Source organism: Apodemus sylvaticus, chromosome X (genome assembly GCF_947179515.1).
Source record: "Apodemus sylvaticus chromosome X, mApoSyl1.1, whole genome shotgun sequence".
In the NCBI taxonomy this organism is placed as follows: domain Eukaryota; kingdom Metazoa; phylum Chordata; class Mammalia; order Rodentia; family Muridae; genus Apodemus; species Apodemus sylvaticus.
In genome coordinates, this window is record NC_067495.1 from 63757873 (window position 1) to 63781371 (window position 23499).

At 44.6% G+C, this 23499-nt stretch overlaps 1 protein-coding gene across 1 annotated transcript in view; it reads right to left on the bottom strand.

Annotated features, from left to right (window-relative positions):
• Nucleotides 1–373: 373 nt before the first annotated feature.
• Slc16a2 (solute carrier family 16 member 2) overlaps nucleotides 374–23499 on the bottom strand; it is a 124340-nt gene continuing 101214 nt past the window's right edge. The window contains exons 2-6 of the mRNA XM_052171342.1: nucleotides 14003–14147; nucleotides 10063–10513; nucleotides 8526–8669; nucleotides 4025–4253; nucleotides 374–2068 (exon numbers count right to left, since the gene is read on the bottom strand). Coding sequence (XP_052027302.1) covers nucleotides 1848–2068; nucleotides 4025–4253; nucleotides 8526–8669; nucleotides 10063–10513; nucleotides 14003–14147 — 1190 coding nt within the window. The 3' untranslated portion in view covers nucleotides 374–1847. The remainder of the gene's footprint in view (nucleotides 2069–4024; nucleotides 4254–8525; nucleotides 8670–10062; nucleotides 10514–14002; nucleotides 14148–23499) is intronic.

Sequence of the window (23499 nt, forward strand, 5' to 3'; positions counted from 1 at the left end):
CCAACTATGCCCCAGCTGCCTGTTAGTAACGGAAAAACTCATGTGTGGGGACCATTGTATTCTTTGGAGCCCCTCAGAGCAACCTCATCTTCCTGGCCTTGGGATGACCCTGGCTTGGGGTGGCAAGTTATTGTTGGGTCCGAGTAACAGCCAGGATGCCTGGCAAAAAGATGATGAAAGGTTGGGTACAGGAACACAATAAACAAAGGCAGAGAGAGAGAGAGAGAGAGAGAGAGAGAGAGAGAGAGAGAGAGAGAGAGAGAGAGGGAAAGGAGGGAGGGAGGGAGAGAGGGAGAGAGAGAGGGAGAGAGAGAGAGAGAGAGAGAGAGAGAGAGAGAGAGAGAGAGAGAGAGAGAGAGAGAGAGAGAGAGAGGAGAGAGAGTTCCTAATGAGGTGAGCTGTACAACCGGAAGAGGCTGGCAGTGCCCTTTGCCTCTGGCCAGGGGCACTTGGAATGTGCTTCAGTAAGACTGTTGCCCAGAGCCTGGATGTAGGAAAATATCTGGCACCAACTTCAAAGGGATGATGGTGGTCCAGAGCCTACTTTTTCTGGCATCTATAGTGCCCACTCAGCGGAGTGGTCCAGGATGCCCAGAATGGGGGACAGACTGGGTGGGTGGCAAAGGCTAGGGTGGCTTCCCCTTCTGAAAAGAAATTGTCTAACTCCCACTTGCAGTTGCTGCCTTTGGGGATCCAGGTACAGAATGAGCTTTTGTTTTTTGTTTTTTGTTTTGTTTTGTTTTTGTTTTTCTAAAACAGTTCATTTCTTGGCCTGGCCCAGGTGGAAATATTGACCTGTTACGAAAAAAGAGAGATGGAGGAGTTGGTCCTTCCCCAAGTCATAAACCGTAGCACCTCCCCCAACACCAGAGCACTGGCATCATTCCTCCTGTGTTTGATGAGATGAGAGGAGTTTCTTCACATTTGACAATTGGCTACAAGGATGGGAAACTGGGAAGGCCTCTTGGCTAATCTGTCAAAGTCAGTGAGTGGTACATGGAACTCTGTAGTGTTTAAGATCCCATCCCTATGTGGTAGCCTGCTCTTCCAGTCTATATGAGTTTGAGCTCAGAAGTGAGATGTAGCTCAGCCTGAGATGAGCAGTATTAATGCTAGTATTAGGGATGGTCTGGGCCAAAATGAAGTGCACTGGCCCAAGCTCTGGGTCCTTTCTTTCTCCAAGCACCTATGTGTCTATGATGGTAATAAAAGGGAGTAGAGGGGAAGAAAATGGAGAGGAGGCAGCAGAGAGAAAATAGTAGGAAAGGAAAAGGGAGGGAAGCAGACGGTTATGCAACCATATGATGGGGTGCTGCAGAGCTCTCAGGAGCTTCCATACAAAACAAGGCTCCTGGTCTCCTTTCCACAACTCCCAAATGGCTCCCAAGGATGGATGGCAACAAATTCCTCAGCCAACAGAGGCTTAGGTCTGTCTCACTGGGTTTGGGGGACACAGTAGCACCTTTGGCGGTTGATTGTAGTGAGTGACTAAGAAGCTGGGGCCAGAGGTCCCATCCCTGTCCTCCCTCCAAAGACTTAGAAAGTATACAGGGGAGGGTCCAAAGGCCAGGGGGTGATCCCACGTTTTTTTCCCAGATCCTGGGAGAAGACCCTGGCAAGTTTCAAGGCATTCATGGGGAGAATTTTGGTTAATGAGTTTGGAACACAGAGAGCACTGGCTCAGAGGAGATGGTCAGGTGGCTGAAATGCTGTGTGCACAGGTTTGGGAACAAGTGTGCTGGTGGCAAAAAAAAAAATGTAAATGCTGAGCAGGGTAGGATGAGGGGCGGGGCGGGGCGGGGCGGGGCGGGGCGGGGGAAGGAGCACACAATGGCAAGACAGAGGCATTAAATGGGCTCTTCAGGAGTTGGGGAGCCTGGCAGCAGTTCTCCATTGGGGTCTGGATCGTGAGACAGCATCTTATCCTTGCTGGAATCTCTCTGCTCTTTCTTAAACATCCTTTGATGCATCAGAGGGACAAAGAAAAGGATCACAGCTCCAATGATTGGGGGCACACCAGCAAAGTAGAAGGCCACATGGTAGTCACCAAAGCAGTTTCGAAGGAGGCCTGAGAGGGTCAAGAGACATGAGATTAGTTTAGCTTTTTTCCCTGCAACCCAGAAATACTGTCTCTCCTCTTCTGACAGAGGGTCATTCTAGTGCCTTTCACGAGCATTGGCCTATGCTGTCCTGATTCAGGGACTCTCTCAATTTCAAGACGATAGGCCCCTCAGGTGAATACTCCCTATCAAAGACGCCAAATGAAGCTTCTCTTTCAAGTTTCTGTGTTTGTCTTTCATTTGGCTACCTGCCACCTTTCAGTCACTCCTAGGGCTGCCATTACAAAGGAATTGAGCTAAAAAGACTCTAGAGAATGGTTCAAGGTGCAAGTCTTCAGCCCTGCTCCCTCCGCCCTTGTTTAGTTCTTGTGGAGCAATTCATGTGAACTCCTGTTTTTTTATTGATCTGTTATTGTGTGTCTGATGTGTGTGGACACATGTATGACACAATGGTCATGTGGAAGTTGGAGGACAACGTTGTGGAGTTGGTTCTCTCTTTCCACGTTTATGTGTATTCCAGGGATAAGACTTAGATCCAGAGGTTTACATGACAAGCACTTTACAGGCCTTGTCTCTGACGTTCCTTTTCTCTGGAGTTGCAGTTGCCCTAGGAGGAAGCTGAATGTGTGTAACTTCTTTCAGTTCATGTGCGCATGAGTCCTTTGTGTGTTCTTCCAGCTGCCAATACCATGCATGTGCTTGATGTGAGAAGCTTTCCTAAGAAGCTAATAGGAGAAGATGCATTGTGAAGGTGAGTCAGAAATAACCTAAGAAAGTCAAGAAGACCCTTGAGCTATTGTTTACTCAGGAAATAAGAAAAATGGACAGAATCGTGGTTCTCTGGTACTCTGACTGAGTAGAGGCTTCTCTCCTGGTAGGCAGTGTTCCTAGCCTTGAGTGAAACATTCACCACCCTCACACAGTCTTTACAATGTCTTGTACATGATTGGTGTTTGAGGGGTGTTTATTGAATTAGCTCATTTGACAAGTCTAGAAGAAATAAACAAATGAGCTGGTGTTTGCAGGAAATCTCCGAAGACAAAGTTTTTTTCTCTCTTCACTACTTTTCTGGTTTCTGGTGCTCCTTGAGTATTCATTATGTCCTTCTGGGAAGGTGGACAAAGAAATTTGGAGACTGAGCTGTCACACCAGCATTTTGCCTGTCCTAGAATATTTCCTCAATTAAATCTCTACTATGGGTTCCATTACAAAGCCAGTAGGTGAAGAGCAGGAAGTGGAGGGTGTCTATAAGTTTTAATAAAATCAGGAGCAACTTTCTTTCTTTCTTTCTTTCTTTTTTTTGGATTTGGTTTTTTCGAGACAGGGTTTCTCTGTATAGCCCTGGCTGTCCTGGAGCTCACTCTGTAGACCAGGCTGGCCTTGAACTCAGAAATCCGCCTGTCTCTGCCTCCCAGAGTGCTGGGATTACAGGTGTGCACCACCGCCCGGCCAGGAGCAACTTTTCTTTTCTTTTCTTTTCTTTTCTTTTCTTTTCTTTTCTTTTCTTTTCTTTTTTTAACCTCTTCTTTTACCTAACTGCCTTGAAATTAACCACTTGACTGTGGAGAGAGGAAAGAGAAAGTTGGACTAAAGTCAGTGTGGCGTGTAAAGTGTAAATGCTTGAGTAAAGGCTATACTGGGAAGACGAAGAATTTTAGTCTACCTAGTGAGTTCCAGGTCAGCCTATGTTACACAGTGATTGAGAATGCTAACTATACTTTTCTCTCTACTCTCTGGAAGGGGTCCCGCTGTCTACAATGAATTCCTAGGGAGACATATACAGCCCTGAACAACCCATACCCATGTGCTATATTTAATCTCTTCTATCTGGAGTTTCACGCACTCCAATGAGGATGTTTATACGGAAAATCAGAGGGCAAGAGTTCTCAATCAGAGGTACTCCAAAGAGCTAAGACCCTTGAAAGGAAAACAAGACTCATACCTTCCTCAGGGATTAGCCTCACCTGCAATGGGGGGCCCAGCAATCATTGGCAGGGCCATCATGCCCAGGAGGTAGCCAATGGCCTGTGAGGCCTGCATGGGTCCCACCAGCTCAAATGCAATGGGAGCCATGATGGTGATGAAGAAGCCATCACACAGGCCCAGGAAGAGGCAGACAACGATAAGGCCCCCGAAGTCCCGGCATAGGGGGATCATCATGGACATCAAACCCAGGAGCAGGAATGAGAGGACCTAGAGAAACAAGAACCTCAAGTCACAGTTCTTTTCTAAGATCTTCGTTTCTACCATCTGCAAAATGGGACTGATTGGGGTGTCAGCTGAGAGCAGTTAGAGTATATTTTCTAAGTACTCAAACCCTGTCTAAGTCCTTCCCTGAGCAAACTTTAAGAGAGGCCAGCCCTATTTGACTGAATCTAGCAGGATGTTAAAAAAGTTGTGAGAAGGGGAAGGCATTGCCTTGCCCACAGGCAAAGAAGTTGGTCTTTGCAATGGATCATGAGAGGAAGGGAGACGAATTAATGTCTTTGCTTTCTGATCCTGTATTGGCATGCTCAGATCAAGTAAGGCATGGGAAGAGAAAGGGAGGAGGTGAGGAAGGCGTATGGTGATTAGATTGGAGTTTTGATGCAAAGTACAGCTTATTACAATAAAGCAGTCAACATCCATCTTCATTTAGGTAGAATTTAGGAAATACCTGAGCTTAAGAGAGACCATTGGGAGGTTAACGCAGATTTTCTTATGCTTTAGGATATTGGCCATATCATGTCTCAGGCTTGTCGGGCACTGGGCTCTAGGAAGCTCTGGGCATGGGTACATACTCAGAGAAGGCAACAGAGAGGGTGTGCAAGGGAGCTACTAAGCTAATAGAAGGGTATCTGTAGAGCCCAAAAGTAGCCCAGGAGTGGAGCAGCCCAGGGGCATTGGTTAGTTCTGTAAATTCTTTGGGCTAAGCAAAATTACTCCAAACCAAAGAACCTGTCTTTCTAGAGACTAGTTTTTTTTTTTTTTCTTCTGGAAACTTCCCCTTTCTGCCCCACTCTGGTTTTTAATTAAGGTCATTTGCAATCAGTGTCTGTGAGCTAGACTGAAGCCTTGGACTGTGGGCATAGAGAGGAGACCCCATTCCCAACACACTGCAGCTGGGCGAGCCAGGTCATCTCAGGGCCAGAACTAAGACCTGATCTCTTTACTAAGGAGTTAGGGTACCCGAGGATTTTCCAAAGGCCCACAGTTGACCAATAGCCAGGAACACACAGAAAAACCACAAATCCAATCTGTTTCATGCCCTACAGATTTTATGTGTCGTTGCTGACAGTGATTTGGTAAGAGCATTAGCTGCTTTTTGGACATTTTAGAATGTCTTTGTTGGGAGACTTTGAATTTGTTCCAGGCCATTTTGAGGTAGTTACGTAGAAGCTAGTAATAAGAACTGAGCCACATTGCTTCTCCTTTAGGAGGTTCACATGCGATTATGAGCTAAAATCAGACCCACCTATCAATCAAGCCGAGTTACGGCAGTTCAGAGTTAATACCGTTCTGGATCACAAAGGATCTTAATCAGCTGAAATTGCTAACTGATGTATCTAGATCTCTCTTATCATCCTCCAGTAGGCTTTGTCAAGGCTTGGAAACTTATAATCCTTCCTTGAACTGGAACTCAGGCTTCAAAAATGGCTCCAAATAAGGTCATTTAGGCTATTGCTGCTTCCTTTCTAACAGGCTATTCAGGAGCTAGATGCCTGGCATGTTGGTTGGCTTTACACACTGTAGGAAGCGCAGGCTCTCCTGGGTGGCTCTTGAGCATCTGAAGCTGTGTGCCATCCTTTTCTCATTCACGCTGGCGCTCTTGCATCTGCCTCTGAGAGTAAAAGAGGCTGCAGGTTCCTGTGATGGAGCATCTTGAAAAACTGAAATAAACTTCATCATTGTCTTGTGCTTTGGTCCAAAAATACTCAATTAAAAAAGTGTGTGTGGGGGGGGGGAGGGGGAGTTGGTTCTCTCTTCCTGCTCACATGTTGGTTCTGAGGACTGAAGTCAGGTGCCAGGCTTGTGTGGCAAACATCTTTACCCACTGAGCCATCTTGCTGCCCCCCCCCCTTTTTGTTATTGCCAAGCTTTTAGAAACAGTCTAAAAGTCTCATGATCAAATTCAGGTCCTTATACTTATGAGGACATCAGTTTACTGACTAAACCACATCCACCCCAGCCCCAAACCCTCAAAATTCATAAAATGAGGGAGTTAGGCTATAAGGGGATAAAGATGTCTCAGCTGTAGTCTCCTGTTATTTTATATTCTTCAAAGTGGTAAAACTGGATCATGTAAGAGGAAGAGAGAGAGAGAGTTCTGACTCAGCGCCAGCTCACTCTCACTTTCCTCACCTTGCTGCCATTGTGAAGTTGCTAATCCTGGTAGCGAAGACCCACAGTGGGGTGGGGGGGCACATGAAAGATGCTGGCAGGGCCCACACGATACACCTGTGCAAAAAGCCACTCAGACAAAGCACTTGCTGATATTTGCACAGGAACTAAACATCTCCTAATTTCTTTATCCCACAAACTCTTGGATTGACCTCAGGCAGTCACTTATCTCCGAGACCTGGGCCTGCCATCCATCATTTTGAGAAAGATAGGTGTTTTGGTCTAGTTTTCTGTTAACTTGGCAAAAGCTAGGGTTATCTAACCTCAATTGAGGAAATGCCCCCATCAGATTGGCTTTTCGGCAAGCTTACAGGACATTTTACTGATTGATGATAGATAGAGAAAGGCCCAGCCCACACTGTGTGTGATGTGTTCCCTGGGCAGACAGTCTTGGGGTTATATAAGAAAGCAGGCTGAGCAAGCCAGTAAGCAGCATTCTTCCACAGCCTCTGCTTCAGCTTCTGCCTCCAAGTTCCTGCCCTGGCTTCCATTTGTGATGGATATACGTAAGATGGAGCAAACTTCTTCCTCCCCAGGTTGCTTTTGGTCATGGTGTTTATCTCATCAGTAGAAAGCAAGCTAGGGCAGCAGGTATGAAAAATATGCTGCGCATGGGCTCAGCTCTGCCACTTCTGGGGAAGAAGCCTGTCTCTCCTTTCCTCCTTCAGTGGGATGCTACATTGGCCTGGGTGGACTACAAGAGAACCCATAACTCTGGGGGAGCTCTCCACCATCTCTTGCAACTAGTTGAAGTAAATTCTACGTGAAAATTGAGCATATCCTTATCCATGACCCATGATGGTATTAAGGAACTCATTTGGCACTGTCAAAGAACATGCAATCCCTACTACAAGTAGTCGGGGCTTCTTAGATGTACTTTTAAGGCATTCCCAGGAGAGAAGTGAGTCCAGCCTCAGCTTCTTTCTGGTGGGTAATTTGTGATTGCTTGTGTTCTGGGACTGCCTTTGCTCTCCCACGAGGCTTTGCAGTCCGGCATCTCTTGGCAAGCTCGGTTGCAGGAGCAGAACCATGAGGCAGGCCAGGAAGGCACTACTGCTGCTACGCAGGCCAAAATTGCCTGTATTCAAACCAGACCGAACCCACGCCACACAAAGAAGGATCACTAGAGTATGACTAGGGTGGTCACTGCCCACAGTGTGAGGAAACCTGTATCACTGTCAAAAGGACTAAACTGGGCCACCTCTCACGTGTTTCGATGCTCACTTTTATGATGAGATATTAATGGGAAGCATTATTTTCCCTGAGCAAATAAGGGCGGTGAGAACTAGAAAGAATGAGATTTGGCCTTTTCTGGCATGAATTTAGGTGTCCATTGGTAGGAGGCATTTCAGGTTTCTTTGTTTTAGAAAGTGTCTTTCTGGCCGGGGCGGTGGTGGCGGCGCATGCCTGTAATCCCAGCACTCTGGGAGGCAGAGGCAGGCGGATTTCTGAGTTTGAGGTCAGCATGGTGTACAGAGTGAGTTCCAGGACAGCCAGGGCTACACAGAGAAACCCTGTCTCAAAAAAATCCAAATCCAAAAAAAAAAAAAAGAAGTGTCTTTTTATGTAGCCCTGGCTGTCCTGGAACTTGCTATGAAGACCAGAGTGACCTTGAACTCACAGAGATCTATCTTTCTCTGCCTGGGATGGCACTTCAGAGACAGTGCCTGATGCTAAGGAGCTCTGGAAATGTGAGAGGTGATGGACCTGGCCTAGAGGAGAGAGACACTGGGTTATAGAGTACTTCAGATTTCAAGATAGGAATTAAATAAATCCACCCTTGGGGGACATATCCAGTTCGTGGCCTGAGTTTCTCATTTTCATTTGCTGGATTATTGTTAATACAAAACTACCTGTTATATGTTCTGCAAGGTTCCATACACACAGCTCTCAGGGAATCCTTACTCTATGCAGGAAGGAGAACAAGGATGTTTGTCTTTAAAAGCAGGGGAAGCCAAGGCTCAGAGAATTTGATTATCTACCATGTACAAAGCTGGAACCCAGAGAACTGCACAGGTTCACCATCCATCCTATCCCAGAGCCCAGGGATGACCTATCATAGGCTGTGGACCAGTGGGCACTCACCTGCAAGTAAATCTTCTTAAGTCCAGGGATGGAGTCACTGATGTGGCCTGAGACGAGCCGTCCAAGGCCTGACGTAGCCCCAATACACACCAAGAGCACCCAGGTCTCCTTGATCTCCTTGAACTTATCTTCCACATATTTCATCTGAAAAGCATAACACCAGGACCCCAGAACAGGAGGAGAAAGAGGAGCTGACTGGTTAAATGTTGGAACATCTGGGATTTCCTGCTACTCACTTCCCTGGACGAGGACCAGAGCCTCTGATTGGAGCAGCACCTCCCCCAGCTCCAGGAAAAGCCCCCTGGCTGCTTCTAGTAATGGAGAAGGCTACTTATCCTAGACTCTCTGGAATGTGGGCTTTTGAGAAACAGTTGACGGGGCTAGGTACTTCCAAGTCCTCAAAGCCCCAACAGGACAAGCTACTAAGAAAATCTAGATGCCCTTCTATGATATCCTCATGCAATGATTTAAAATCTACAGGCTGAAATATCAGGTCACTAGGAGATAAGGGTCTACCAACTTCCAGGCAACTCTTTCAAAGTGTGCTTTAAGGAAACACAAGGTCAAAAAAAAAAAAAAAAGGATACATGAGGTCTATAGGCTGGGGATGTAGCTCAATGATAAACCACGTGCTTAGTAGGGACAAGGCCCTATGCTCCATCCCTAGCACACATATACATACAGAATCTCACTATCTGTATAGAATAATGGTTGCCCTACAACCAACTCTTTTGTGGCTCTAAAATTGCAAAATTTGTCACTATAGTAAAGAGATTACTACACATGAGTCCAGAGAGTTTTCCTATCCATGCTATTTCTCCAGCAGAATCATTTGATCAGAGACAAGCATGCCTCAGAATGGTCTTTGTAAACCATGTCTTCCGTCATCTGAACCACTCTTCCGGTAACACTTATTCTCTGAAACTCATCTATCCGATTAAATCTTTTGTTTTCAGTACTAGGGAGTAAACCTAAGGTATTGTGGATGCTAGGCAAACATTCTACCGCTGATTTACGTCTGTAGTCCCATATCCCCTATTTTGAGACACACTTTTGGTAGTTTTCCCAGACTGGATTGAATTAATACTGTAGTTCAGATAGGCCCTGAATTTTCGATCCCTTTTGTCAGCCTCCTAACTAGCTGGGATTTTAGGTTTGCACTACCACGCCTGGTTTCTATTGAAAGTTTTATCATGGGAGAAGCCATGGCTATTGGGCCTTGTCCTAAGGAGCTACCTTCATTTCCCACTGAAGTTCTCTTTGAACCCATACTCTTTACTTCTCTGCCAATCGCCAATCACCGTTTTGTTTCTTTAGTCTTTGTTCCCCCTTTGTTTATTTGTTTTGAGAAAGAATCTTGCTGGCTGGCATCAAACTCACAGCAACCCTCCAACCTCAGTCCCCCAATGCTGAGACTAAAGGCCTGAGCTACCACCGTTTGGCTCTGCCTGTTTCTTTTGCCAAAGCTCTACCCTTTCAATGTCCTCTCCCCCCACCCTCTGGACTCCAGGTAGGTTGAGGTCAGCTTCTTCCTCACCAGGTGTACGTAGGGGACGAAGTAACCAAGGGCGGCGGCAGCGATCCCAAAGGCCCAGATACGGTAGGTGCGCTGGCGGAATACACGCATGTTGAAGTACTTTCTGAACTGAACCAGAAAGCGCTGTCGCAGGGTGTGGGCACCTCTCTTGCTTGGGGTGTCCTGGGAGCTGGGCAGGAGGGGCCGGTAGGTGAGTGAGAGCAGCGTAAGGACAAACATGAAGGTACTCAGCACCTGGAAGGTTTGGGCCAGCTTGATTTTATCCCCCAGCATTTTGATGAGGAAGGGAAAAGACATGGAGAAGATGCTACTTCCAGCAGACACCACACCATTGGCTAGACCTAGGCGCCGTTGAAAGTAGTGGCCCAGGATGACGAGTGATGGTTGAAAGGCGAATGAGCAGCCACAACCAAACAGAATCCCATAGGTGAAGTAGCGCAGGCTTAGGGAGCTGTGGGAGAAACACCAAGAGCTATCTTTAGCAGCCTGAAAGCAATTCAAGGGCGGCAGCAGCTACCTCCAGCAGACACCACACTATTGGCTAGACCTAGGCGACGTTGTTGCTTGTTTGTTTTTGTTTTTTGTTCGTTTGTTTGTTTTCTTAGACAGGGTTTCTCTGTGTATCTCTGGCTGTCTTGGAACTCGCTCTGTACACCAGGCTGGCTTTGAACTTAAAGGTCTGCTTGCCTCTGCCTCCCGAGTGCTGGGATTAAAAGCATGTGCCACTATACCCATCACCCTCCAGTTCTTTAAGACTAGTCAACTGAGTAAGAAATGTGAGGTCAGACCCTAGCAAGTGGGGAAAAAGGCATAATTACCATCCCAGTCTAAAAACAAGGGCATGCTCTGTTAGTATGTGCCACTTCTTCCTAGTGTGCCCTTTTGTTCAAGAGTAAAGTTGCTTGTCCAGACACTTTAAAAAAGTCTTAGGACACTTGTGTGACACAGCTGCAATCCCGGCACTCAGGAGGCTAAGACAAGAGGGCAACCTGGGCTACACAGCAAGTCTCTGTCTCATTAAAAAAAAAATAAAGCTAGGATTTCAATCCAGATCAGTGTGATCATAGCATCCCACGAGAGATGATTATTAAAAAAAAATGAATGAACGAATGAAAGAAAATCAGAATTAAGCTTTGCAGTGGTTAGGCGAGAGGCTGCAAGGGGTCAGTCTGTGCCACAGGGAAGTTAGTTTTACCTTGCTTCTTACCTAGACACCACGAGCAGACGTGGGGACCAAAGTTTCATCCGAAGTAACAACAAATGTCTGCAAGGAGCCAAGACTCTGGTCTTGGGAGGTTGAGCTGTTCTTTGGTGTGTCATTATTTTCAGGGCCCTTAATTTTTCCAGAGACTGCCTAAGGATCTCAGAAAAACTTCCTTTTATCTTCGTCCTTGCCCAAGGTTGACGGAGCCCAAGCCCTTTGGCTCAAGCTCCAGGTGATCTATACAGGGACTATGAGTTAAGGAGTCCCCTTTGGTTTCTAGAATCCTGTCTCTGTCACTGCATACAATTTGGATTAGTTCCCTTAGAGTAAGTAGCCTGCTTGATTGACAGGAAGTCAAGCCTCAAGTTATGGGCCTAGCCAAGAAAGACAGGTTGTTGCTTAAAACTCTTAGGCCCTGCTCTGCCACAAGCCTCTGTAACAGAAGACAAAGTGTGAGGGGGAAAGGCCATAGGCACAGGTCAGTTTGGCTAGCCATCTGCCCTCATACAATGCTGGCACAAGCTAGGGAATACTTGTTTGCTTTTTGATGCTTCCATATATTTTGCAATAGTTCTTATCTGGCCATTAAATTAGCCAATGCTCTTCTTGTTCTTTAGACACAGACCCAGCTTTCATACTAAAAACCTGGACTTAGGCTGCCCTGTCAGTAGCCCTTTGATTCCAAGAACTATCATTACTGTTGCTATTGTTGTTCCGTCTACCCATATTCACTGGAAGAGAGAGGACTTAGTTTCAAACAGGTTGTCTTTACTTTGAACTTATAGCTAAGGTGATTGTTTTGGTTCTGTAGGAGTCCTTGGGGGGTCTTCCTCCATTCAATTCTGGGTAGCCTATGGGATAGGCCAGGGCTGGGGTCTTATCCAAAGGACAGGAGCTAGTCTTAAGGGAAATGGTCTTGGGGAAAACATAGGATTCAGTTCAGGGCACTGTAAGGTGAATGTTTCTGACTGGGCTCCAGGATGGGAAACCTTGATAGTTCTTGCTTAAGGCTCATCGGTGCTGCCTGTGATCTGCCCTGTTCCAATCACCCAAAAGGACTCAGAACCCCGATGCGAGACAATAGGAGTAGCAATGACTTGAAGTTCTAGTCACAAGCAGAATTGTGTTCTTCCCTCTGAACATGAAACCATCCAGAGTTTCTTGGCTCTGAAAATGTTCTTACAGAAAGTGCAAACAAAACAGGGGGCCATGGCCTAGAGAAAAATGCCTCCTCCAGTGGGCTGAGATTAGAATGCCAGGAGAAAACACCCCATCTAAGTGCAGTTCCCTCCTGTGCCACAGCCCATGTGGGCTGCAAAGGAAATGAGATCCTTATGTTGCTAATTTGTTTACACTTTGCTGTGCTCTGCCTGAAGAAACAAGGCTCTGCTGTGTAGCAATGAGACTACAGATACTTCGGAGGCCTAGCTCATCCCCACAAGAGTCTGGTACCAGCTTCCTGGGGTGGGGGGCAAATGAGACTGACCGCCAGAAGGGTCCAGGATCTGAATGATTGGAGCTGCTGCTGTCTTGGGAGGGCTGAGAAGGTTCCAGGCAGGATATGGTTTCCCCTCTCCCTTGTTTCGGCTGGATGGGTTGGAACCAAGACACCACCGCAAGCCAAATCTAAGCTCTGCTGGAGGGTAGTCTGGGCAGCCGGAAATGCTTAAGTCATTAAGACAGTTGGCTCACCCCCATGGGGCCAGCTGAGATAGAGCATGAGTCTCATTCTCCACTGTGTATGGAAACTGAAGCCCAGAGAGCCATGGCCTTCTCTGGGGAGTCCTACCCAGAAAGCAAGCCTCTTTGAAGTTGGCTCAGTCTTCATTCCAGACATGTCACTGTGGCTATGTTCGTATTTCCAGGCCATCGATCTCCTATATCAGTCCAGGAAGACTTAGAAGGAGGAACCACAACTTGCTATTCTCCCCTCCTCCATATACACGCTTGTTCAGGGTTGACAGGAAAGGTGGCAGAAATACATGTGTAGCCTTCTCACCTAGCACTACCAATTCTCTGAGTGGGACCAAGGAGTCTAGGATTTAAGTTTTAGCTGGGTTTCTGGGGTTTAGGTCTACACTTCAGTGGAGAATGTTGCTAAATATCCTTCCTATGCCCAAGACATGAGGATCCGTCTATGTCTGGCTCGTTTGTCTTTCTAGAGCCAGAGCCACCCAGAAATGGGCCAGACACGTTAACTGGCCATATGCTCTGATTAGCTGGTTTTCAACTGATGATTCATTTGGAAATGCTACGTCTTCACATTAGCTCACATTAGCTTACTTCAGTGAGGCAAGGTTATGCGAGATGTGTGCCACATTAGAGGGGAGCTTGGAGAGATCTGAAGGAACCATGTGGTCTCTTAAATATGTAGAAAGTGAGGCCCAGACAGGCAGAAGAGATGCTCATCAACTACTCCAAAACAATTCAATGGTCATATCAGGCCTGAAGCTGAGATCTATGAGCACCAGGCTTAGACTCCTCACAATATTTTGGAACTTTGGGTCTTTTTTGGGGTGGTGGTGGTGGATTATTCATTGCATATATATCCTGCAGACTCCACATAAAGTGACTTGCATTGGATTCTGAATCTTAGGAGAAAGGTCTTTGAGGGCCCGACATGGTCAGGGCCACAGAGGATCCTGCAATGAGAATAGTGCCCATAGCTAAAGCTCCCCCCCCCCCAAAGAAGCGAGTTCTCAACATTGGAAAAGTAGCCAGCAACTGAGGCCTTACCTGGTGAAGGAGCTGGTGTGGAGGCCAATGAAAGCAACAGCAGCCCCGGTGGTGGCTGTGATTCGGCAGCCCAAACGGTCAGTGAATATACTCACAATGGGAGAGCAGAAGAAGATCATGCCCATAGCGAGGGCTCCAACCCATGCTGCAGAGAAAAGGAGCACAGAGACACTGGAGCTTACTGTGCAGTCTAGTGATGCACCGCCGCTCAGTTCTTTTCCCGCCGTTCCAAGGTGCCATTCAGAGTGGTATGCAAACAGGTGAGATACGAAACAGGATTCAAATGTGGATCCCTGAATTGGACTAGTCAGTTCTATAACAGAGGGCAGGGATACCAGGCCAGACATGTAGGGTGAGGAGGGTAAAAGGCAGGCTTTTGGATTTGGAACAGAAATCTAAATGCTGAAAAATCTTAATACGAAGATTAAGGAACAGGAAAAGATCACAGCCAAAAAAAAAAATGCCTTGTGGAACTGCACTAGAATATAGAGTATATTCAGGGGCCATTTGAAGATTTTTAGAGATTCTCTGCTAGCTGGCCATGAAGCTCACATGCTGAAGTTCATCACCAAAGCCCACGTTTGGCAAATCTCTGACCTCCAAACTCACAACGAGTTTATCTTGTTTTAGAGGATGCATATCTGTCCCAATCCTCACCAAGGAGGGAGGACTGGTGCCCTTTTACTCACATTCTTCCAGCCCATTTCCCTTTGCTCAGCCCTCAGAAGGAAAGCCCAAGTTTTTTGTTTGTTTAAAAGCTGTTATCGGGTTTCATCTTGAACCTCTCTCTTCTAGGTTAAATAATCTTAGTTCTTTTAAACTTTTCTTTTCAGCTTCAATTGACTTTTGTAACTCTGTAATTATTTTCAGAGTCCTTCTCTGAACTCGTTCCAAGACTTCATCATCATCATCAGAAAGCATCCAGCGAGTGTCACCTGAGCAAGGGCGCCGGGCCAGTTTCTTTCTCCTTCCAAGTGAACAGCCCCAAGTGAGCCAGAGGGAAAGGCCACTCCACTGCCTGTGCCTGTCTGTGCCTTGTACTTTAGCACCGAATAAGCGAATAAGCCGTTCTCAGGAATCACCTTCACTTTGCTAGGCCATTGTTCTGAGCTCTAGCTGCCTGGCTTCAAAAATTCTGGCTCAGGACAGCAGGGGATCTAGACTTACATGTCAGTTTCATCTATTATGATATGTGGGACCTTGAGAAATCACACAATGCTTCCATAATCAAATTTTCCACATATGGAGTGGGGATTAAAATTCTTGTGCTTTCCCCCAAAGTGTTCCCTTGGCAATAATGAGGACTGAACACAAGGATTTATCATGCTAGGTAAGTGTTGTACCACTAGGCTACAGAACCAGCTCAGTCCTCAAAGTACTTTCAAATAAAATAACATGTAATCACATGTAATCCTATGTAGAAGAGAGCTTTGGAAATGTTAAGAGCTATACTGTATAGAACAAATCAATGCAATATGAACCATAGACTTAAATGCAAAAGTATAAAACTTCTGGAAAACACTATAGGAGAAAATAATTTGTGTAAGCAAAGATTTCATAGAATGTTCTTATAAAGTATAGCCTATAAGTGAAATATTGGTGGACTAGATTTTATCAAAACTCAAAATTTATCCTTAGAAAACCAACCAACCAACCAACCAACCAACCAAGGTCTGATGTAGCCCAAGCTGGCCTGAAACTAACCACCTCTCCCAACCAGTGTATATTCTGCTTTTAATGTCCTTAGTCTTGGGGGAAGAACTGGAGGACATAGATGGGGCAGCTGAAGGGAGGGTTTTCATCTACACAGCCAGTAAGAAGCCATCATTCCTGACGGGTGCAGGCCTTCCAGTGTGTCTACTTTAAGGTCTCCTATGTTTCTGTCTAATCCCTCACCCTTATGTAAGTAAGCCTAATAAATTTATTTGTTTCCAGGGGTGAACTTTGGCCAAATCTAAATTCAGTTTGTCAGTGGGACCTTAAGAGAAGGGACGGACATTGTTTACTTCTCTTCCAGGGAAGGAATTGTAGCAACATGGGATTATAGATTTGCATTACCACATTCAGCTTAAAACTTCTGTCCTTTAAAAAAAAAAAAAAACTTATGATGGCTAGAGAGATGGCTCAGCCAGGAAAAACATTTGCTTCACAAGCCTAATGAATTGGATTCCCAGAACTTATGTAAAAACTGGACACTGTGTCACTGGTCTGTGATTCCGGTATTCTAGAGTGAGATGGGAGGAGAGGCTCCTGAAGGCTGGGAGCTAGCACAGAGCGTGCACCATGGCCACACACAATGAGAGAGCCCGCATCAAACAAGGTGGAGAGTGAGGACTGAGGCCCAGAGCTCTCTGTACTCTGTGCTCCACATACACGTACCCTTACACACAAACGTGTGCACACACACGCTGCACATAGACAAATTAAATATTAAAAGTTATGAAAACAAAAAGGCACATACTAGATTGGAAAAATATTTGCAACATATATATCTGGAAAAATATACATCCAGCACACAAGTTTGAGTGAATTATCACAATTCAAGAGGAAGAATGCAAAGAATTCAATTTAAAACAGAGACAAAAGTCTTGGGCACACATCACACAATACTCACAAATCAAATACCAACTAAGCCCATGAAAAGTTGATAAATATCTTTAATCGTTTGAGAAATGCATATTAAAACTACAGCTAGAGTCGGGAATGAGCTGGTAAATATCTGTGAAACTAGAACTTGGAAAGCGAGGTAGGGAGAGTAAGAATTCAAAGCCAGTCTGGGCCACATGGTAAGACCTTGTCTCAGAACACTAAAACCAAACTACCAAATACACAGGAAACCTCACAAGGAGACATCCCTTACATGTCCACTAAGAAGACCACCTACGAAATGAAATGATAATACTATTGGAAGGATATGGAAGAGCTGGAAATCTCATACACGGCTGGTGGAAATGAAAAATTGTATACTCACTTTGGAAAATAGCTTGACAATGTCTGAGGAAGCCAGTCATGTACTTAACATATCCCACTGAAATCCTACTCTTAATATTTATGTCTATACACAACCCTATACCTAGGGATGAAAGTGCAACTCAGAGTCATTGTCTAGCATGTACCAGGTCTTGGGGTTGATGCCTAGTACTACGAGGGGGGAGCAAACCCCCAAACAGTCCAATGACCCCAGTTATCAATAATTATAGTATGCTCTTTTCATAATTGCTAAAACCTGACAATTCATATATACTGGTAAAAGAATAAACAAATGCATATATGTTAATACAGCACACCCACATATAATGATAAACTAGTGATACTCACAGCAACTTGGACAATTCTCAAAGGCATGGTAAGTAAAAGAAGATAAACTCAGGAAATTCTAGAAAAGACAAAATAATGGGGACAGAAAAGCAAAGAGTAGATGAATATGAGATTTATTAGAAAGGGGCAATAGGGAACATTTTGGGGTGTGGTGGTTCTTTGTTGAGGGTGTATGGTTGTGAGTATTCGTTTTCTGAGCAATGCACCGTCTTGGGGTATTCAGGTGCATCCCCTTGGAAAAGATCATCCCAGCTGTGCTTGTTGATGTTTTAAGCCCTAGCACAAAGGGGCAGAGAGAGATATATATTGAGAATTTCGGAAGTTTGGTTTGCTTAAAAAACGGAAATATTATAAGAATGTAGTTTTGTTTTAATCCCAGGTGTGGAGATGTGGCGCTGCTTTAGACTGTCCACAGTAGCTGACTATGATTTGCCTCATGCTCTAGCAGAGATAAAGTTTTGCCAGTTGTAGATAGTTTCTGCAGTTGTGTGACATTTGGAATTCTGAGAACTTTTCAGAAGGTATATAAACACTAGGGCTCCAAGAGGTGGGGTGGGTGGTTTTTGATCATTCAGGAGGGTTGGTTATAGTGGGGTGGGTGGTTTTTGATCATTCAGGAGGGTTGGTTATAGTTTGTTGATAGTCGTGCTCAAAGAAGAAAGGAAAAAAGAAAGAAATTAAACTCAGGTCTCTCTCTCTCTCTCTCTCTCTCTCTCTCTCTCTCTCTCGCCCTCCCTCCTTCCCTCCCTCCCTCCATCTCCTATCCTTCTTTTCTATCTAGTGATAGGGGGTGAAATGGGGGGGGTGATACAAGGTGGCAAATGGAAGAACCCATAATATAGCAAAGACCAGTTACAGGGACATGAGAGTCTCCCCGGAGTATCCTGCTTCCTATAACCTGTTATACACAATGCTACTTTAATTGTCCATGGCCCAGGGAAGCAAAAATAAATGGGTGCAGCCACATAGCTCCATCTATGTGGCCGTGGCAAAGTCCTTATCCCTGTTGGGTAAGGCTTTTCCTGTTGTGGGAAGAGCACCCATGCCCCTGTAAGTAATTCCTCATCTATGCTCTCTATAAGGAAGTCTAATAAACTCATTGATTCCCCAGAATAAAGTTTGGTAGGATCTTGTCTTGGTTTGTTGTTAGTAGCCTAGGAGAATAGGTAGGCATTATTTATGTCTCACCCTGGGAAGGAATTTTAGCAACAATGGTTCAGTGGTAGTGTGAGTTAGTATGTATGAGAACATAAAAACTGAGCACATAAAAGTGTGACTATTTCCACATATAAAATATATTTCTAAATCTTACATTGGCTTTTAAGTGGGCAGAGGCTCAATGGAAAGAGAACTTGTATGAGCATGTATGAGGTCCTAGATTCAATTTCTGGCACTAAAACTGACAGGGTAGGAAAGCAGGGTGTACCACTTTGAGATCTTGCGACACACACACACACACACACACACACACACACACACACACACACACTGTTCTGTCCTGATTTAAAAATATCTCAGTTGGCTGGGCGGTGGTGGCTCATGCCTGTAATCCCAGCACTCTGGGAGGCAGAGGCAGGCGGATCTCTGAGTTCGAGGCCAGCCTGGTCTACAGAGTGAGTTACAGGACAGCCAGGGCTACACAGAGAAACCCTGTCTCAAAAAAAACCCAAATCCAAAAACAAACAAACAAACAAACAAACAAAAATATCTCAGTTGCATCGTGAAGAAAACACTATTTATTCAGTAAGTCGTCTTTCAGACACTCTATAATTGAACTCTTCTGAGTATCTACAGTACAGTGAAAACTGTTAACTTGGCTCATAAAATATCTTTTGTATAGTCCAAGGAACTTTATACTTTATTTGACATAGCTTTTAAAATGAATCTAACTTTCAAGAACTTAAAAAATTGAAGCAACAATTGATTTACAGAAAACAGTCAAAGCAGTTCAGAGAGGGTCCCATGAATCATTTACCCAATTTTTCTTTATGTAACTATAGTACAATATTAAAATGAGGAAATCAACAGCAGTGTGATATGTGCTAATCATCCTGTCCTTTTATTATGTAAAGATTCTTATCACAGTTAAGATGCACAACTATTTCAACATCACAAAGATTCTCCTTTTTACCATCTATTTATAGTCATGCCAGATGTTCTTGCCACCATTCCTGATTCCTAACAACACCCACTAACTTGTTTTGTTTCTTCATGAAATTTTTATTTTAAGAAAGTTACATAAGCTGAGTGTGCTGACACATACTTGTCATCCTAGAGCACTTGAAATTTAGAGGCAGGAGGATCAGGAGTTCAAGGCCAGCCTAGGTTACATACTGAGTCTAAGTTCTGCCTGGAATCCATGAGACTCTGTCTCAAAAAACCCAAATACTAAAATGAAAGTTATATAAATACAGTATATGATCTTTTGAAATTGCTTTTAAAGGTTCTGCACAGCAAAGGAAATAATCACCAGAGTAAAGATACAACCACAGAATGGGACAAAAATCTTTGTTTTACACACACACACACACACACACACACACACACACACACACACACACATATACACACACATATACACACATATATTCAGAATTATATATCTTTATATATGTTCAGACTAATATATATATATCAGACAGAGACTTACTATGTAAAACATGTAAACAACTACAAAAGTTAAATACCAACCCCAATCATCCAATGTATAAATGGACCCATGAAGTAGTTTTTCAAAGGAAGAAAGTAAGAAATGGTGACAGAAGCCTGTAATTCTCATACTTGTGAGGTAGAAGCAGGAGGATCAGGAGTTCAAACTCATTCTCAGCTACATAGAGAGTTAGAGGGAAACTAAGACTTACATAAGAACCTCCCACCAACACTAGCACCCAAAACAAACTTGAAAAGTGTGCAACATCGTTAGCCATCAAGGGAGTGTAAATTCAAATAGCTTTGAGGTTTCACCTCATCCTAACCAGAATGGCTGTTCTGATTATTTATTCTGAAAAACAAACAAATACTGGAGAGGATATGGGGAAAGGGACATTTACACACTGCTGGTGGGAGTGTAAACTGGTGCAGATAGCACGGAAATTTGTACGAATGTTTTTTTCAAACCCTAAAAATCAATCTGCCATATAACTTATATACCGTTTCTGGGCATACGTCCAAGTGACTCCAAGCCAACATACCACAGAGAGACTTGCACATCTATAGTTGCAATATCTAGGAAATGGAGCCAGCATAGTTGTCCACCAATGGAATGGATAAAAAAAAAACATGATACATTTACACACTAGAATTTTATGCAGTCTTAAAGAAGTGAAGAAAAGATAGACAAACAGATGTGCCTACAGAAAAGCTGGGGTTGGGTGGGATATGTGCAATCTGATGGAGATGCACCAGCTACCACAGCAATCCAGAACCTCAGTGTATTGATTACCTGTAGCACAGAAGGGAGGAGTTAGTTAATCTCTTAGGATATGTTTGTAGGTGAGCAGTGTTCCACTGTAAACACCTGGGAGGAGGTGTCTACTGGTCTAGTTGGTGGTGTGAACCTGGAGAGCAGAGGGGGATCTAAAAATAAGGTGAGCAAAAGCTTCATGCAATAGCTAACTTTATTCAGAGCATCAGGCAATTTATACCCTAAAGGCTAAGAGCAATCACATGAATAAGCTGTTCAATCAAGACCAAGCCGCAAGTGTCAAAACCACGCTTTCCCATAGAAACATATGAATAACAACAGCTGAAATAAACTCGCTCTTATCCTTATCCTACACCTCAGACCTCAGGAAGTGCACAAAAACACAGTCTTAGAAGAGGTCTGTGTTTTTAAAGAAACTGAGGTCACAAGAGTCTTGTGTCCTTGAGAGTTTCTCACAAGCACTGAGAATACCTTTCCCATGCCTCCATTCTTAGACTGTGTTCTGACAGAGGGAACTGTGGTCGCTAGCTTTTGCACACACTGATCAAGCATTTGTAAACATTAGAACACTGTCCACATTCATATTCAGACCCGAGGAAGACTTTGCCATCTCTCTGAGTCTCACTCACAGGTGAGAAAAACATTGCTCTACCCATGGGAATGAGGCACTGGTCCTTGACTTGACTGTGCCCACATCAACAATACTCATTTATTCATGGATTCCTCTGCTCCCCACACCTGGGGCCCCTTCCTATTTCTTAGATGTTCATAATGGATCTTCACAGTTAGTTCAGGGGCGGTTCACAGCAATGCTGGACACCCGACTGAGAAGAGAAAAACAAAACATGTAGCCTCTGGCCCTGGGTTATTTGAGCTCAAAACTGGAAAAAATGTGAAAACCAGTAAGATGCCCCAGCCCCCGCACTCCCTCCTGCAGTATGCCTCTCTCGGGGTTGCTTTTAAAGGCAGAGCCACAACAAACAGCCGCCACCAGCTCTTCAGGCAGTGAACTAACTGCATTCTGCAGCCAGGAGTCTCTATCCCAGAAGGATCCCACAGCCATGATCTGGAAGGAGATGGGCCATAAAAGAGAAGTATAATTCTTCCTGGCAGGGTGACTCTCAGCAACAAGTTTTCCCCCTTGTTAAGCAATTTCCTCCTAACCCTTGAGGTGGCTATGCTAATTAGTTGGTAAACTTGCAAAAAGTAACACAATTGGTTCCCAGCCCTTTCATAGCCAAAGGGACAATGTCTAGAAGCTGGACTCCTTAGGGATTCAGTTTCACAGAACTTGCCCCTCTTCGAGGAAATTCAGGGGTTTAAGACTCCACAAAGAGAAAAAGAAAATGGGAATGCTCTCGGGTCCTTTGGTCATAGATCAATCCTTCTCCCATGTTCTCTCAAGCAGTCAAACTTACTGCCCATTCTTCAGGAAACTAAAGGCATATGTCCTAAATCTAATTCAAAATGATGAAGCTACAATGCTTTTATTCTACTTTTGTAGTTCCTTAAACTCTCCTTGAATTTATTAACATAAAATTTCAGAGTACTGACATATATCAGCCTATGTTCTGATACTACTTGTCCCATGTCTTTTTTTTTTTTTTTTTGATTTGATTTTTTTGAAGACAGGGTTTCTCTGGCTGTCCTGGAACTCACTCTGTAGACCAGGCTGGCCTTGAACTCAGAAATCCACCTGCCTCTGCCTCCCAGAGTGCTGGGATTACAGGTGTGCGCCATCACTGCCCGGCTTGCCCCGTGTCTTAATGCTAACGTTTACAGTTGTGCTCCTTTCTTTTCTTTAGTTTTATTCTTTTCTTTGTCTTTATTCATGTGCTCCTCTAGGGAGTGGTCCCTCGCCTGACTAATGTGAGTTCCTAATCCTGGAGTTATAACTGATTCAGGCTCCACTCCTCATAACTCCCATCCCCCAGGTGAACGCCTTGATCTGACTAGGGTAGTGTGGAAATGAAGAAAGAACACTCACACTCACACACACACACATACACACAGAGAGAGAGAGGGGGGGGAAAGAGGAGAGAGAGAGAGAGAGAGAGAGAGAGAGAGAGAGAGAGAGAGAGAGAGAGAGAGATTCATGTACAAAAGAAGCTGGGGTCAGGTGTGTTGTGTGCACTCTGATGGAGAGCACCAACTGTTGGTACCAACCTAGAACCTTATTCTGTTTATTATGTACAACACAACACAACAGGGGGCGTTAGCTACCCTCCACAGGAGATCTCAGTATATAAGGAATCTCGCACTGTGAAAATCTGGGAGGCTGCAGTTACTAGTTTTTGCATGAACTGGTCAATCATTTGCACTCACACCCGAGGAAGGTTTTGCCATCCCTCTAAGCCTCACCCAATAGCTTTGCCATTCTCATGGGGATGAGGCATTGGCCCTTGACATGGCTGTGCCTATGCTAACAATACACATTCACACAGGGCTTTCTCACGTCCCAACAAAATACCTTATATTCTTCTCTTCTCTAAGGAGATGGAAGTTTGTAAAAATGTGTGTTTCGGTAAGGCAAAGGACACCACCAAAAGGACAAATCGGCAACCAACAAATTGGGAAAAGATCTTCACCAACCCTACATCAGATAGAGGGCTAATATCCAATATATATAAAGAAGTCAAGAAGTTAGACTTCAGAAAACCAAATAACCCTATTAAAAAAGGGGTACAGAGTTAAACAAAGAATTCTCACCTGAAGAACTTCGGATGGCGGAGAAGCATGCCTAAAAAGCATCAAC